Source organism: Oncorhynchus mykiss, chromosome 15 (assembly GCF_057628025.1).
Source record: "Oncorhynchus mykiss isolate SJ-2025 chromosome 15, ASM5762802v1, whole genome shotgun sequence".
NCBI classification, from domain to species: Eukaryota; Metazoa; Chordata; class Actinopteri; order Salmoniformes; family Salmonidae; genus Oncorhynchus; species Oncorhynchus mykiss.
In genome coordinates this window covers 9,045,522-9,064,155 of record NC_143036.1, presented here as the reverse complement: position 1 = coordinate 9,064,155, position 18,634 = coordinate 9,045,522, and the positions used below count along the sequence as shown (strand labels likewise).

Genomic DNA, 18,634 nt, shown 5'->3' with positions numbered 1-18,634 from the left:
GTATTTGACCCCCTCTCAATCAGAAAGATTTCTGGCTCCCGGGTGTCTTTTATACAGGTAACGAGCTGAGATTAGGAGCACACTCTTAAAGGGAGTGCTCATAATATCAGCTTGTTACCTGTATAAAAGACACCTGTCCACAGAAGCAATCAATCAGATTCCAAACTCTCCACCATGGCCAAGACCAAAAAGCAGTCCAAAGATGTCAGGGACAAGATTGTAGACCTACACAGGGCTGGAATGGGCTACAAGACCATCGCCAAGCAGCTTGGTGAGAAGGTGACAACAGTGTGATTATTTGCAAATGGAAGAAACACAAAATAACTGTCAATCTCTCTCGGCCTGGGGTCTCCATGCAAGATCTCACCTCGTGGAGTTGCAATGATCATGAGAACGGTGAGGAATCAGCCCAGAACTACACGGGGGGATCTTGTCAATGATCTCAAGGCAGCTGGGACCATAGTCACCAAGAAAACAATTGGTAACACACTACGCCGTGAAGGACTGAAATCCTGCAGCGCCCGCAAGGTCCCCGAGCTCAAGAAAGTACATATACATGGCCATCTGCAGTTTGCCAATGAACATCTGAATGATTCAGAGGACAACTGGGTGAAAGTGTTGTGGTCAGATGAGACCAAAATGGAGGTCTTTGGCATCAACTCAGCTCGCCGTGTTTGGAGAAGGAGGAATGCTGCCTATGACCCCAAGAACACCATCCCCACCATCTAACATGGAGGTGGAAACATTATGCTTTGGGGGTGTTTTTCTGCTTAGGGGACAGGACAACTTCACCGCATCAAAGGGTCGATGGACGGGGCCATGTACCGTCAAATCTTGGGTGAGAACCTCAGCCAGGGCATTGAAAATGGGTCGTGGATGGGTATTCCAGCATGACAATGACCCAAAACACACGGCCAAGGCAACAAAGGAGTGGCTCAAGAAGAAGCACTTTAAGGTCCTGGAGTGGCCTAGCCAGTCTCCAGACCTTAGTCCCATAGAAAATCTGTGGAGGGAGCTGAAGGTTCGAGTTGCCAAACGTCAGCCTCGATACCTTAATGACTTGGAGAAGTTCTGCAAAGAGGAGTGGGACAAAATCCCTCCTGAGATGTGTGCAAACCTGGTGGCCAACTACATGAAACGTCTGATTGATTGCCAACAAGGGTTTTGCCACCAAGTACTAAGTCATGTTTTGCAGAGGGGTCAAATATTTATTTCCCTCATTAAAATGCTAATCAATTTATAACATTTTTGACATGTGTTTTTTGGGATTTTTGTTGTTGTTATTCTGTCTCTCACTGTTCAAATAAACCTACCATTAAAATTATAGACTGATAATTTCTTTGTCAGTGGGCACACATACAAAATCAGCAGGGGATCAAATACTTTTTTCCCCTCACTGTACCTGTTCAGCGCTGGTATTAAACATATGGCTGTTCTGTGCCTGAGGACACCCCAAACAGACGAAGATTCTTGCTCAGTCTGTAATGGCAGTGGTGGAAACGGGGGAAAGTTTGGAAGTCGATTGAAATGTTTTTCAAGGTCGAGAGCCGTGCGTCCTCCGAAACACAACCCAACCAAGCTGCACTGCTTCTTGACACAATGCCCATCCAACCCCGAAGCCAGCCGCACCAATGGGTCAGAGGAAACACCGTACACCTGGCGACCTGGTCAGCGTGCACTGTGCCCGGCTCGCCACAGGAGTCGCTAGTGCGCGCTGAGACAAAGATATCCCTGCCGGCCCAACTCTCCCTAACCCGGACGATGCTGGGCCAAATGTGGGCCGCCACATGAGCCACCCGGGTCGTGGCCGGCTGCGACAGAGCCTGGACTCGAACCCAGAATCTCTGGTGGCCTTAGACCACTGCGCCACCCGGGAGGCCCTAATGTTTTTCAAGGTTGAACAAAGTTGGTTGAGTTCATTCCCCGCTGGGTGTATAGCCCATAGATGTGTCCGTGCTTTCACTGTGCTGGATATATGGACACTACATCAGATGGTGAACTCTGCTACTCCGTTGTCATGGTCTACATAAGTACATTTTAATAAATATCTACTCTGGTTACACTTGAGGGAACAGGGATGTATCCACGAGTAATGGTATAGAAGTTGATATCCAGAACGTTCTGCCACACAGCTTGTTTTTATTGAACTACACATCCACTAGGTGACAGTATGATGCTGCTTTAAAGGTTCACAATTCTAGAGACTTCTAACAATCCTGTATTGTGCTATTCATTTGTTTTTAATGTTGTTGACCTTTTTTTAAAGTTGCCTACATATCAGCATCTCAAGCACAGAAGTCTTGCCATCAATTCTCAGTCCCACTCGGTCGTGTTCCTGGGAAAGAACAGATGGATGTACTGATAAATGTGTGCGTTCACACTCTCTCTTTCCCTCTCCCCCTTCCCTTCTTTCTTACTTTTTGTCTCTCACTGGGGCTACCTAACACTGTAATTTGTCTTACATATCGCTCACTATGTGCTACGAGCCTCGGTGAGAAAGAACCGTTGTCTTTGCCAGGATAGGATTTGGGGTGTTTGCTGTGTAACAGTCCCATGGGAAAGCCCCGTGCTGAAGGAATGATGTGCTGTCAGTTTCTCTAATCTATCTGTTTGTCTGTCTAAGCTATCTGGAATAGAGTCCTTGCTTGTTTAGTGCCCTGCATCTGTCCTCACAGATCCCCAGTGGAGTTTAGCCAAAGATACAATGGTAAACTGTCTCCATGATGCCGGATGTGTTGAGTCCCCATCCATGTGTACAATACTGGGAGAGAGAGTCTGTCTTGCTAAGACACTGCATGGCCATTAAGGCTGGCTTGGACCACTCCTCCTCAGGAAGTAAAAACCTAAAGCACAGATGTGATCTATAGAGGATGACCTCACTGTTAAAGACATGGGGACACTGCGTGTGTTTGACCTTTTGGATAAAGACGTGGGGACACTGCGTGTGTTTGACCTCTTGGATAAAGACGTGGAAACACTGCGTGTGTTTGACCTCTTGGATAAAGACGTGGGGACACTGCGTGTGTTTGACCTCTTGGATAAAGACGTGGGAACACTGTGTGTGTTTGACCTCTTGGATAAAGACGTGGGAACACTGCGTGTGTTTGACCTCTTGGATAAAGACGTGGGAACAGAGACTGATTCCGTTTGGAAGTGACAAACGGATAAACGATACCTTTTCAAGCCTCTTGACCTTTATGGAAGTACTGTCTAGAAAGACCCCTTGTGGCACATTGTATTGATGTGTTAATCCTCACGATATAACATGGCAGAACTTGCTTTTTAAAATGTTACCCTTGTTTAACTAGGCAAGTCAGTTAAGAACAAATTCTTATTTTCATTGACAGCCTAGGAACAGTGGGTTAACTGGTCTAGGAACAGTGGGTTAACTGGTCTAGGAACAGTGGGTTAACTGGTCTAGGAACAGTGGGTTAACTGGTCTAGGAACAGTGGGTTAACTGGTCTAGGAACAGTGGGTTAACTGGTCTAGGAACAGTGGGTTAACTGCCTTGTTCAGGGGCAGAACAACACCTTTTTACCATGTCAGCTCGGGGGATTCGATCTTGCAACATTTTGGTTACTAGTCCAACGCTCTAACCACTAGGCTACTTACCGCCCCTTGTATGATCTATAATAATAATGCATTTAATTTCTAAAGCGCTTTTCTCACACCAAAGGCACTTCAAAAGTATTTAAAACAATCCAAAATAACAGAACATGGAACACACACAGAATAATCAAATAAAATTTTATTTGTCACATACACATGGTTAGCAGATGTTAATGCGAGTGTGGCGAAATTCTTGTGCTTCTAGTTCCGACAATGCAGTAATAACCAACGAGTAATCTAGCTAACAATTCCAAAACTACTACCTCATAGACACAAGTGTAAGTGGATAAAGAATATGTACAGTATATACAGAATAGAGTACAGTATATACATATACATATAAGATGAATAATGTAGGGTATGTAAACATTATATTAGGTAGCATTGTTTAAAGTGGCTAGTGATATATTTTAAATGTCCCATCAATTCCCATTATTAAAGTGGCTGGAGTTGAGTCAGTGTGTTGGCAGCAAGGTCTTGATAATGTATATAGACTGTAAACTAGACCATAAAGCATCTTGCTATCTTGCTATAAAACACATTGATGGAGTTATCTATTGTGATAGAATTCATAGACGACTTTGTAAGAGTTACCGAACTAATTCCTGAAGTAAATAATTACCTTGGCATCCCATCTACCCCCTTCTATATATACGCTCAAAGTAGATTCCGCTAACAATTGAATGCAGATTCCAAACAAAGATAAAAACTAATTTACGCAACCGTGTCTTTTATTTGCGCAAATTAAGCACGGGTGATAATGTGTTTTTCTACCGGATGATTTCGGTTCATAAAGTAAACTGGAGTTTGGAGTAGTACAAGACCTCTGTGTCGTGATTTAAATCCGGCTCCGCTTCCAGTTAGTAAAGGCAACAATTAAAACATATATTTTTATTTTTTAAATCACCTTTATTTCTTCTCTCTTCTCTGTATACATCAATGATGTTGCTCTTGCTGCTGGTGACTCCCTGATCCACCTCTACGCAGACGGCACCATTCTGTCTACTTCTGGCCCTTCTTTGGACACTGTGTTAACAACCCTCCAGGCGAGCTTCAATGCCATTATACAACTCTCCTTCCGTGGTCTCCAATTGCTCTTAAATACAAGTAAAACTAAATGCATTCTCTTCAACCGATTTCTGCCTGCACCTTCCCGCCTGTCCAACAACACTACTCTGGACGGTTCTGACTTAGAATATATGTGGACAACTACAAATACCTAGGTGTCTGGTTAGACTGTAAACTCTCCTTCCAGACTCACATCAAACATCTCCAATCCAAAGTTAAATCTAGAATTGGCTTCCTATTTCGAAACAAAGCATCCTTCACTCATGCTGCCAAACATACCCTCGTAAAACTGACCATCCTACCGATCCTCGACTTCGGTGATGTCATTTACAAAATAGCCTTCAACCCTCTACTCAATGTATTGGATGCAGTCTATCCCAGTGCCATCCGTTTTGTCACCAAAGCCCCATATACTACCCACCACCGCGACCTGTACGCTCTCGTTGGCTGGCCCTCGCTTCATACTCGTCGCCAAACCCACTGGCTCCAGGTCATCTACAAGTCTCTGCTAGGTAAAGTCCCCCTTTATCTCAGCTCGCAGGTCACCATAGCAGCACCACCTGTAGCACTCGCTCCAGCAGGTATATCTCTCTGGTCACCCCCAAAACCAATTATTCCTTTGGCAGCCTCTCCTTCCAGTTCTCTTCTGCCAATGACAACGAGAGCATACAGGTCGCAGTGGTGGGTAGACTAGAGGGTAACTATCCCCCCCCCCCTAAGAACAATGTCTAATTGCTGACATAAAAAAGCTATTTTTGGAGAAACGTTTTTTTGAAGATGGTCATGCTTAGGTGAATAAACTATAAAGGGAAATAAATGGCTACAGTTGACTTCTCTTTTTTGTGGCTATAACTCACCAGCAATATGACCAAGAATACGACTGTCCCGAATTGGATCCTTTGTTTGTACCCCCCAGGGCAACTTTACTTATCCCAGAGTCTGCTCCAAGTCACCGCTGGCAGAGAACAGGTATTCGGGGTGGACTTCTAGTCCGTCTCAGGAGGCGGGCACGCCATCCACCGCTTCTGAGTATATTACACTCTAATGTTCAGTCTCTGGACAATGAAGTGGATGAGCTCAGGGTGAGGATCTCCTTCCAGAGAGACATCAGGGAATCATGGCTCTCTCGGGATATACTATCCCCGTCCATACAGCCAGCTGGGTTCTCAGTTCATCATACAGACAGAAATGAAGAACTCTCCGGGAAGAAGAAATGCAGGCTTCATGATTAACTACTCATGGTGTGTTTGTGATAACATACAGAAACTCAAGTCCTTTTGTTCACCCGACCCTAGAATACCTCACAATCAAATGCTGACCATATTATCTCCCAAGAGATTTCTCTGTGGTTATATTCCCAACCGTGTATATTCCCCCTCAAGCCGATACCACAATGGCCCTCAAGGAACTACACTGGACTTTATGCAAACTGGAAACCATACATCCTGAGGCCGCATTTATTGTAGCTGGGGATTTTAACAAAGCATCTTTGAGGAAAACGCTACTGAAGTTCTATCAACACATTGACTGTAGTACTCGATTAGAAAAAAACACTAGACCTTTGCTACTCGCCTTTTCGAGATGCCTACAAGACAAAACTCAAACAGGAAGTACCTGTGCTACGGTCTTATTCGACGCTGGTCTGACCAATCGCAATCCATGCTTCAAATTGTTTTGATCACGCGGACTGGGATATGTTCCGGGTAGCCTCTGAGAATAACGTTGAATCTTACGCACGTGACTGAGTTCATCGGGAAGTGTATAGGGGATGTTGTTCCCAAGGTGACTATTCAAACCTACCCAAACCAGAAACCGTGGATAGATGGCAGCATTTGCGCAAAACTGAAAGCACGGAGCACCGCATTTAACCATGGCAAGGTGACTGGGAAAATGGTTGAATACCATTATTCCCTCCATAAGGCAATCAAACAGGCAAAACGTCAGTACAGAGACAAAGTGGAGTCGCAATTCAATTGCTCAGACGCAAGACAAATGTGGCAGGGTCTACAGACCATCCTGGATTACAAAGGGAAAACCAGCCACATCGCGGACACCGTCTTGCTCCCGGACAAGCTGAACACCTTCTTCGCCCGCTTTGAGGATAACACAGTGCCACCGACGCGGCCCGCTCCCAGGGACTAACAGTAGTAGGCCTGATTACCAACAATGACGAGACAGCTTACAGGGAGGAGGTGAGGGCCCTGGTGGAGTGGTGCCGGGAAAATAACCTCTCCCTCAACGTTAACAACATGAAGAAGCTGATCGTGGACTTGGAAAAGGTGGAAAGCTTCAAGTTCCTCAGCGTACACATCAGTGTCAATCTGAAATGGTCCACCCACACAGACAGTGTGGTGAAGAAGGCGCAACACTGCCTTTTCAACCTCAGGAGGCTGAAGAAATTAATCTTGGCCCCATAAGATCCTCAAACTTTTACAGCGTGCACAATTGAGTGCAGCTGACTGGTACGGCAACTGCACCGCCCACAATCGCAAGGCTCTCCAGAGGGTGGTGCGGTCTGCCCAATGCATCACCGGGGGCAAACTACCTGCCCTCCTGGACACGTACAGCACCCGATGTCACAGGAAGGCTAAAAAGATCAAGGACATCAACCACCTGAGCCACTGCCTGTTCACCCCGCTATCATCCAGAAGGCGAGGTCAGTACAGGTGCATCAAAGCTGGGACTGAGAGACTGAAAAACAGCTTCTATTTCAAGGCCATCAGACTGTTAAAAAGCCATCACTAGCCTGCCATCACTAGCCTGCTACCACTAGGCTACTCAACCCTGCACCTTAGAGGCTTCTGCCTTATATACATAGACATGGAATCACTGGTCACTTTAATAATGGAACACTATTCACTTTAATAATGTTTACATACTGCTTTACTCATTCCATATGTATACACTGTATTCTATTCTACTGTAATTAGTCAATGCCACTCATCCTAATATTTATATATTTCTTAATTCCATTCTTTTACTTTTAGATGTGTAGTGTTGTCAATTGTTAGAGTACTGCACAGTTGGAGCTTGGAACACAAAGCATTTCGCTACACCCACAATAACATCTGCTAAATACGCGTATGTGACCAATACAATTTGATTTGATAGGGGGGAGTGAGTTGCCCCCAACACACTCATCCAACATATTACTACTTTACTCAAAAAGCATCTAAATAATTATCTTTATCTTAAGGCGTTCCTACTTCTAGGAACATATATAGCTCTAACTTCATTTAAATATATCTCAAATTTTTCAAAATTAAAAAAAAAAATGTTTGATTCAATTTATGTCTCCAAAAGTTGTGATGACACAGAGGACATGTTTTTGTTGAGCCAGAGCAGTGGCAGCCAGGGAAAGTGTTGTGGAAATAATATGATTACATCTTGTGGTCTTAGTGTGAGTTACAGATGGGCGGGGCAGTTACCCCCAGGGGACTAGTTAACGGAGTACCCTGTAATGAACAGTGCGCCACTGTCTCCGTTTGGCCGTGCTCCATATGGATGGGAATAGGGGTGAACATTTTGTAACTGTATTCTGGTTTTGCATACAAGGAGACAAGTATGGTTTGGAGAACCTTTGTCGTTGTGTATGATAACAGCTTCTTCTAATTAAGTAGGCTACAGCAATCATGTTGACAATTTAGAAACTTGCCTTCCATGTGTGGGCACAACGTGGGAATTGGTGGAACGTGGAAATCGGTGGCAGGTGATGGCTACGATGCCTCGAGAGTAGACTGTTGAAAAACATCCTAGAATACTACAGGTCGAGGAACATGGATGATCACAACAATGAGAACGCTCGCTTCAAGTGGTCTGACTGCCAGGGCGACTCGTCGGCTGATAGCGGGGCAACAGCAGAAAACAATGCTGGAGGAGATCTGGAAGAGGTTCATATGCGTCTCACCTGCCTACCGGAGTGATACGGGACAGCTAAATTCACCTTATCAGCATATATGCTCTGCTGGGCAGTACTGAAACTCTACCAGGTAAGATGGTCTCACTGAAGCAGTCGAAGTTAATGGAATGTTTATGCTTCTCTCCCTGAGTGGAGTAGTACATTATTGTTGTCAAGCCCCCCCCAATACTAGAATTCAAAATCGCAATACAGTGATGATCAATGTATGCGATACACTCTGCTGCCTTTTTTAATTTAGGCAAATCTAGTCATTTTAAAAGGTTATAGGATCATGTTATTGTTGCCCACATCCTCTGAGTTACACTGACTGTACAAAACATTAAGAACACCTGCTCTTTCCATGACAGACTGACCAGGTGAAAGATATGATCCCTTATTGATGTCACCTGTTAAATCCCCTTCAGTCAGTGTAGGTGAAGTGTATATTCTCCTGAACTATATTGAGCCACTGAAATTAAATTAGCGTAGTGTTTGCTTATACACACCTCTTCAAAGTGTCGTGTAAAATGTGTCCTGTTTTATGTACTCAAATATGAGGCGCTATATCTTTCACCTGTAAGGCTTACATTATTATTGCTCAAACATGTCCAATTGCCCTGTGAGAAAAGCCTACTGGTGTACAGAGACTCATCATTCATACCAATAATGTTGAAGCGAAACACAACAACTAGTCTGTTCCTCAACCACATATCAAACTTCAATCTTTCCCAAGAGTCTAATAATCTTCTGCGAGTGATGTTGTCTCGTGTGTTTCACTAATCCACCCTCTTTTCTGCTACTGTGACATGTATTTACTCTCGTACAAATCGGTCGCTATGGAAACTCCCTTTTTTTGGTTGGATCTGCTGGGCTCCCGCGTTCTGTTATTTTTTTTAAACTACCGGGCCCAATTATCAATGCATGGGAATGTTTCACCCTGAACCAAGCCAACCCCACTGAAACACCCACACTTAGCACCACGAAGGGCATGTCTATACCTGGCACATTTACACTGTTATCTCTTCGTCAGTAAAACCTTCAAAGTGTCGTTCCAGGGTGCTAAGGACTTCCTAAGATCTCAGTTGAAACCAGAAGAGAAGCAACAGACAATGAAGTAAGGTCAAATTAGTGATAGATTGATTGAGAGATACCCAATGTCTGCTCTTTGTCATGTTTGTCCCGTCACTGGATCGAGAGAGCATCTTTTTTTTTTTTTGTGTTGGCTGGAAGTGTGGTAAGATTTACGTGGGCTGCCAGAGCAGACAGCTGTGGAAGTGGACTAGTGGACTAAAGTGTCTCTGTGGTTGGGTCCTCGGTCCTGCCCTGCCAAACCCCCTAGCTTAGCTGGCTCTTTAGACACAATGCCAGTTGTCATGGTTGCAGGGCTAAACAGCAGCGTATTGGCCCTTATAAACACAGTCCCATTCGCCTGGGGGTAAAGATATCAGATGATAGACCCTTATAAACACACAGTCCCATTCACCCAGCAGTAAAGATATCAGGAGATAGACCCTTGTAAACACAGTCCCATTCACCTGGGGGTAAAGATATCAGGATGGCCCAACCCATATTAGACACACCCTATTGATTTGAGGTCATGTGTTGGACTCTGTTGTCCCCCTGTAGAATAAAGTTGTATGTTTTGTCTAACAGCAACTCGGCTCATCCAAATAAAGTCACACTTTTCCAGAAGTGTAATCAATCTTTGGGTTTGATTTGGGTTTTATGGAAAAGTGTGTTTTGTTGTCAAACTAACTTTCCATTTCACTCTGTTTTGACATCTGCTTGTCAGTGTTATCAGCATGACCGGTAGCTGTGCTTAATGTATAGGCTTGTCCAAATGGAACCCCTATTCCCTATGTAGTGCACTACTTTTGACCAGAGCCCCATAGGCCCTGGTCAGAAGTAGTGCTTAATTTGGGAAGCAGATCAGGACAATAGGAACCTGTACAGTACTTCCTGTGAAGTGTTGATGTGGAACATGCATTTCCTGTTTCCCCGTCTAATGAAGTGTCATTAAAAGAGGACAGGGGACGTCTTGGATCTACGTCAGTCAGGTTCTTCACCAGTGAATCCTCATGTATTACAGTTGTCAGCTGCCCCTCTCCCTCCGACTTTTGCCGTGTGATCAGCCCTGAAATGGTTCCTAAAGTGTCCTGACAGATCCAACGGGCGCATCAGGTTGACGCAGCAGGTAACATTACAGTATGAGTCAGGTCAGGAACACGTTTTATCCTGGGTGTAACGAACGTCACTGTGGATATCGCCCTCTGTGGTGCTGTCTGTCTGTCAGGACAAGAAATGTCTCCCTCGGGCTCCCTGTAAACTCCTCTAACATTCCACATTGTGGAGGAAGTAACCACAGGGACACCAAGCCCAGCAAAACACACACACACACACAGAGAGCCCAGCCCCAGAGACGGTCTCAACTCATGCACAGATTCAGCCCTTCTGATCACGTAAAACCTCTTGGTTCACTTTGAACTGCCTCCCTGAATTCCTACGGGTATGATGGCTTTGAGCTATGGTGGTATGCAAGGTAAGCACGTTGATTTAATTCAACCTGTTGGAATCACCGGGATATTAAAGGTTCACTTCAATAGTTAGAAATATATACAGGACATTTTAGTTATAACATATAACATATACATGATGTAATGTAAAGTGTGAATAACTGCTTGCCCTGTGCTGAGGTAAAAAACCACCCGCTGTCGTCAGGGAAGGAATGCGTTTTAAAGAACCGCTCCGGGTCCCAGTCTGGGAGGAGATTTGGTGGGGTCGGAGGTCACACGTCCGAGTACCACAACCATAGTGATCCTATTCATTTACTATTAGTAGTGTTCTAATTCCTAATTCTGTGGCCAGAGGTCGCATCAGGTCTGCTGCTCTCGGTAACTCTGTCAGTCAAGGACACACACACACACACACACACCAAGTAGATCAAAAACACACACGCATTTGTTTTTATAGTCACGTGACTTAACGTGCAGTAGGCCACGAAACGACGCTCGTTACAGGGTTGGTTTAAAAGCGTTGATATCCTGGTCAAGCGATGCTTGTTTTTCCCCATTAGTTTCACCTTTGACCTGTTTTTAGACTTAACGAGTTAGCGACCAGTCAGGAAACGAGGACTTGACAGTCAACGTTGATTAATGTTAGAATTGCGTCAATTCAAATCTGGTATCAGGATAAATATGACAATGAGTCATGATTGTATACTATGTATTTTTTATTAGCTAAGCAATAAGTGGTAAATGCAATTTTCATATATACGGGCTCTCTGTCCCACCTCGCAGGGCAAGCACAGAACTGACTTGTTCCTGACAAAGATGTTATAATATACCCAGATGACAGTAGTAGGTCCGACTTCCGAGCCGGCCTGTCAGAGTAGAGACTGGGCGTGGTTTAAACTCACCCAGCCTATCGTTGATTGTTGTCGTACGAGCTGGTACCAGCCCCCGGGCGCTCCAGTTGATAGATGTTCCCTAGATACCGTTATCACATATCTGGTTTCTGTTATTGTTAAGTTTTGAGTTCTAACAAAAACAGTCTGTGGTTTGCTACACTACGTTCTGTATGTGTCCGTTTTTATGTTATTCTGTATTTTTCCATCATGAGAAAGGCCCATGCCCCTGAAACTGTTAACAATGTTTCAAGTCAGCTATGTTGTATAACACCTACATACATCCACACAAGCCAACAGCAGATAATATTCAATCATATATATGGTAACGGGCTATAGTGCATAACACAGAAACTCCATATTAATGAGGCTTGTTCTCGGTTCAGTGGAAACACCGGTATTGATGTCAACCTCCTGAAAGTCGTACGTATCATAATGAGGTACCTGTGGTACACACTTCCTCTTCCTATATATATTTATATATTTATTTATATATATATATAATATATATATTTATTTGTATATTTATTTATATATTTATTTATATATTTATTTATATATTTATTTATATATTTATTTATATATATATATAAAAATATTATATATATAAATAAATATATATATATATAAATTATTATATATAAATAAATAAATAAATATATATATATATATATATATATATATACACATATAAATACACGCACGTCTGCCCCCTAGCACAAGAGGTTTGACGTTGCAGTAGCCTCTGCGATGCTGCCTGGGAAAGCCCAGTGGGGGAAACAATCAGTTCTGACTGCAGCACCATGAATATGCAGATGTATTACAATCCGGTCCTCCTGATGTGTTTTCAGTCTAACTTAATGAGGCAGATCTTTTTGTTGGCTTGTTGTGTCTGTCATTTTATGATGTTCTGTGTGTAAGCCGGCTGCTTCCCTCACTGTCAGAGTGGTAGTGAACGCACCACACTGTACGCTACAGTTAGCTTAGCTTGTCAATCTGAAGTGAGAATATGTTTATGTGCAGCTGCTTCATTGAATGTGTCTCAAATGGTACCCTATTTGCTTATAGGGCCTTCTAAATTAGTGATGGTAAAACGCACCATATGCTACTGTTAGCTTAGCTTGTTTTTCTGAACTGAGGTTATATTTATGTGTAGTTTGTGGGTTTGCTTATTAACGTATATATTTTGTTATAAAGCTATACGCTTCTAGCACTTCTGAAAGGTCAGGGATGCTAACTAAAAGAACAGAGATAGCCTGCTGTATTTTAAAAATATATTTGTTGCAGGGCAGTTGCAGGGCAGTGCACAACCTCTAATGTTCTGTCCTCTTGTCCTCTTCACAGAGACCGCGATGCACGCCTGCCTCGCCACAGCTGAGGTTGACATTTTTTTAATAGACGTTTACATCCATTTCAATGGATCAAAAGTAGTGCACTACTTGCTGTATTATAGGGAATAGGGTCCCATTTGGGGTGCAGATAATGTAAAACCCCTTTTTGAAAAATAAGTTGGGTATTTATAATGTGAACAGCTCTGGTGTTCTACGCATTAGAACGTTGAGATACTGGTGACTGTTCAGAGCACGGAGGCGTGTTGTTTGGATAGCTACTGTAATACAGGGCTGGGCTTCTTATAGATGACTTCCAGTCAACTACTGTCTGGGATGGGAAGTCGGGATGTCTACAAGTTCATGTTTTAGCTTGTTTGTCTTGAACTTGTGTTATTTAAATATCTGTGTTAAATAAACTAAGCGGTGTCGACAACTGGAAGAAAGGAATCATGGCACACACACACACACATTCTCTCCTCTCTCTCTCTCTCTCTCCTCACACCCACTCTCTCTCCTCACTCACTCACTCCTCACTCTCTCTATACTCACTCACACACACTCTCTCTCCTCACTCTCTCTCTCTCTCTCTCTACTCACTCACTCACTCCTCTCTCTCTCCTCTCTCTCTCTACTTACTCACTCACTCACTCACTCTCTTCTCTCTCTACTCACTCTCTCACTCCTCTCTCTCTCTCTCTCTCTCTCTCTCTCTCTCTACTCACTCACTCCTCTCTCTCTACTCACTCACTCCTCTCTCTCTACTCACTCACTCACTCACTCACTCACTCACTCACTCACTCTCTTCTCTCTCTGTCTACTCACTCACTCACTCACTCACTCACTCACTCACTCACTCTCACGCACCATTTCACCTCAACCAGTTCCTTCAGAACTTTGTTCAAAACAAATGTTATTGGTGGCGAACACATATTTAGCAGATGTTATTAAGGATGTAGGGAAAGGTTTATGTTCCCAGCTCCAAACGTGCAGTAGTATCTAACAATACATACAAATCCTTCCGAGAGAACATTGGATTGAAGGGATTTGATTTGACATATTGTCAGCAGATGCCAGAACCTGTCATAACAGCCAGGTTTGTAATGATTGTTCAGCTGTTTTGGTGGGGGAGACTTTTTGTTCTCTCTCTCTACCTGTTTAATGTTTGCTGGATCTTTGACTAATGATGAGTTCAAAGGTTTTATGTGGCTTCAAACTCCTAGTTGGATCCATGTGATTACAGTACTACGCTGCTGATCTAGATTTTCACAGACGGTTAAAATGCTGAGGCCTTTACATTAATAAACCCCCCCTCAGTAAATACTGAAGCGAGGGGTTTGTATTACGAGGCTTGGGGGGGGCTTAGCCCTCGTGGAGATCTGAAAAAAATAAGCCAACTCTTGTTTCATAACACAAGGCAAGGAAATAGAGAGAAGCCAGTGGAATTTGCTCCCACAAGAAAAACGCTGAACATTAAAAACCCTTTTGTTGCTGAGGCTCCTTTTCAAATCAAATTTGATTTTATTCTAGCTGTTCTGTGTGTGTGTGTGTGTGTGTACACGTATACTGAGTGTACAAAACATTAAGAACTACCTAATATTGATTTGCATCCCTTTTGCCCCCAGAACAGCCTCAATTCGTCGGGGCATGGACTGTACAAGGTGTCGAAAGCGTTCCACGGGAATGCTGGCCCATGTTGACTCCAATAATTCCCATTGTCGTGTTAAGTTGGCTGGCTGTCATTTGGGCGGTGGGACCATTCTTGATACACACGGGAAACTGTTAGAGCGTTTTAAAACAAGCAGCGTGGCAGTTCTTGACACAGTCAAACCGGTGTGCAATTACTACCCCATAAATCTGTTGTCTTACCAATTCTTCCTGTGAATGGCACACGTACACAATCCATGTCTCAAGGCTTGAAATCCTTTAACCTGTCTCCTCCCCTTCGACTATACTGCTTGAAGTGGATTTAACAAAGTGACATCAATAAGGGATCATAACTTTCATCTGGATTCACCTGGCCAGTCTATGTCAGGGAAAGAGCAGGTGTTCCTAATGTTTCGTACACTTAGTGTATATCCGTGTGTGTATGCTGAGCTGTGCTCTGTGCTGTGTTGTACAAGGGAGTGAAATTGGCAGCCGTCCTGGTCCCCTCGCGCTCGGTCTTCCAGGGAGGTAGTTTCACTGTGCCAATGCAAAACAAAGCCCAGGCAACACTTTCAAAGGGCCTTTCTGGGTGAAAGGTGGAGCCTGTGTAATTTATGCTGTCATGACTCAGTGAGGGAGCTGCTGCTGGAGATAATTAGGGGTTCAATTCCACCACAATGCTCTCTATATGTTTTCTGAAACTACAGCACAGCTATAATGAAAAGTATCAGAGAACCAATGGTCTTTTCTTGAGCAATGATATTTGTAATTCACCAGTACACTCGTAGAAAAAATGGGTCCAAAAGGGTTCTTCGGACAGGGTGAGGTTGAAAATGTCAGTGAAGACACTTGCCAGTTGGTCAGCGCAGTACACATTCTGGTAATCCTTCTGGCCATGCGGCCTTGTGAATGTTGACCTGTTTAAAGGTCTTACTCACATCGGTTGCGGAGAGCGTGATCTCAGTCTTCCAGAACAGCTGGTACTCTCATGCATGCTTCAGTGTTATTTGCCTCGAAGCGATCATGGAAGTAGTTTAGCTCGTCTGGTAGGCTCGTGTCACTGGGCAGCTCTCGGCTGTGCTTCCCTTTGTAGTCTGTAATGGTTTGCAATCCCTGCCACATCCGACCAGCGTCAGAGCCGGTGAACTATGTTTTGCCTGTTTGATGGTTCGTCGGAGGACATAGTGGGATTTCTTATATGCTTCCGGGTTAGAGTCCCGCTCCTTGAAAGCGGCAGCTACAGCCTTTAGCTCAGTGCGGATGTTGCCTGTAATCCATGGCTTCTGGTTGGGATATGTACGCACAGTCACTGGGGGACGACGTCGTCAATGCACTTATTGATGAAGCCAATGACTGATGTGATGTACTCCTTAATGCCATCGGAGGAATCCCGGAACATATTCCAGTCTGTGGTAAAAACAGTCCTGTAGTTTAGCATCTGCTTCATCTGACCACTTTTTTTTTTATTGATCTAGTCACTGGTGCTTCCTGCTTTAAGTTTTGCTTTTAAGCAGGAATCAGGAGGATAGAATTATAGTCAGATTTGCCAAAGGGAGGGCGAGTGAGAGCTTTGTATGCATCTCTGTGTGTGGAGTAAAGGTGGTCCAGAGTTTTGGTTGCACATTTAAACTTGCTGATAAAAATTTGGTGAAACGGATTTAAGTTTTCCTGCATTAAAGCTCTTTGCGTTTGGCTAGCTGCTAAAGTCTAAGACCCACTGTGTCAGCCAGCCACATCAAGCCCTTTGCTCTGCAGAGCCAACCAACCTTGAACGGACACTGAATTGACCAATAGAGAGAGAGCTTACTGGAGGTGGCCTTACATTCAATGGCCCTGATTGGTTAAACAGGTGTACATCGTGGATGTCTTTTATTCTTTCCTTTATGTTAATGAGGGCAGATATTTCCACATGCTTCCTGGTAGACAGGATGAGATGGGTCTTCCCCTTTTAGTCTTCAAGAGAAAAGTAGTAAGTAGACTGGAACCATCCACCTGGTGCTAGCATCCCGCTAACGGATGCTAACAGTCTCACCTGGACCCGTTTCCTGTGTGAGAAAGGCTAGCCAAAAGGGATGACACACACACACACAGTCTCACACACTCACCAGCTGGCCCTCTGCTATCCTGCAAACATCTTTTTTTTCAGAGACTTAACTGCAGGCCAGCCTCCACCCTCCCTCCCTCCTTCCTCTCTTGTGTTTCTCTGGGGTTGGGCTCGCTGCCTCCGGACAGAGAAAACAAGCCGTAGCTGTAGTGTTGGCGTGCCGTGAGGGAGACTGTCTAACGTTCTGGAATGAAAGCTCGGCCTGGGTGTGTTGGAATTCCACAGCTAGCCTAGCGAGTAGTCTCACGTTTCCCTGTGTCTTCGCCGGCTGTCAGAGGATGCCACAGCAGCACTACTATGGCTCAGGTGAGAACACTTTTCACTGGACAGCTGACTTTGGAGATGTTAGTGAACCCTATTGGTCTGAGAACAGAGGGAGCTGCTGGAGTAACGTGATACCTTTCGTTAGTTCCAGGTGATCGGTGTTATCAAAGTGTGGCCGTGTCTCAGGGAGCTTCACGAAGTCAGCCAGGCTTTTGGGTCCTGTCATCTAGTGCTATTAAATCATGACGGACGAGTCTCTTATGAGGATCTAGATAGAAACCTTAAACCTTTGTTCGTATTAACGTCACACCGTTGTGTGTGGAATGTTCTAAATGAACTAATGTGTGGCTTTGTGTTCTTCTTTATTTTACATCCATCTGTGTACATGTATTTTCTTGTTCTGAGTGTGTGTGTGTGTGTGTGTGTGTTTGTTAGTGCTTGTTTGAGTGAGAGAAGCCATTCTGTTAGGTGTGAGTGAGGGGTGATGGTATGCATTGACAATGTTGTTAGGTGGACCTTATGCTTTATCCTCGTGTGTGTGTGTGTGTTAGTGCTTGTTTGAGTGAGAGAAGCCATTCTGTTAGGTGTGAGTGAGGGGTGATGGTATGCATTGGCAATGTTGTTAGGTGGACCTTATGCTTTCTCCTCTTCGCGCGTGTGTTGTTATGAGAACTCTGTATGCACTTCATACACTGTTATCACTAAATCGCAGTCCAGAGGTAAACCTCTGGCATTCCTCTCATACAAGAGGGTCAAGGGGAATATTTACCAGGCTTTAATAGTCTGTTGGATATCTGGCTCGTGTCAACAACCTTCTCATTTCACGTGTAGCAGAAGGCTTGGATGGGAGGACTGTTTTCCAAGCTTTCGTGCGTGTGTAAGGTTGTGAAGTTCATGTAAACTGAATGTTTAGATGGCGTGTGTCTGTACAGACACGCTGTGTTTTATAACATCACTGTCCTTTAAGGTAAGTTCAGGTCACCCTGTCCGTGTGTAGGTTACTGTCTGTTTATATACTGATTATACAGCATTGTGGTTTCCTGTGCTAAGACTGTCCATCTTTATTATGTCATATTTGTTTAAGTGTTCATTCCTTTAGAAGAGACGTCACTACAGACCCTGGTTCGTTCCCGGGCTGAGTCACAAACGGCCTCATAGGGCGGCGCACAATTGGCCCAGCGTCATCCGGGGAGGGTTTGGCAGAGGGGGGCTTTACTTGGCTCATCGTGCTCTAGCGACTCCTTGTGGTGGGCCGGGAGCCTGCAGGCTGACTTCGGTCATCAGTTGAGTGGCGTTTCCTCCGACACATTGG

At 44.3% G+C, this 18,634-nt stretch overlaps 1 protein-coding gene and 1 long non-coding RNA gene across 4 annotated transcripts in view; one reads left to right on the top strand and one right to left on the bottom strand.

The window, feature by feature from the left end:
• Window positions 1-18,634, bottom strand: part of LOC149977374 (uncharacterized) — a 934,188-nt gene that overhangs the window by 123,323 nt on the left and 792,231 nt on the right. The gene's annotated exons all lie outside the window — the stretch shown is intronic.
• The window catches only part of LOC110489553 (rho guanine nucleotide exchange factor 4), a 169,960-nt gene continuing 168,215 nt past the window's right edge, over window positions 16,890-18,634 (top strand). For all 3 annotated transcript variants that reach the window (XM_090199067.1, XM_036945712.2, XM_036945713.2), the window contains exon 1: window positions 16,890-17,364. In XM_090199067.1, the coding sequence (XP_090055193.1) occupies window positions 17,356-17,364 (9 nt within the window). In that variant the 5' untranslated portion in view covers window positions 16,890-17,355. The remainder of the gene's footprint in view (window positions 17,365-18,634) is intronic.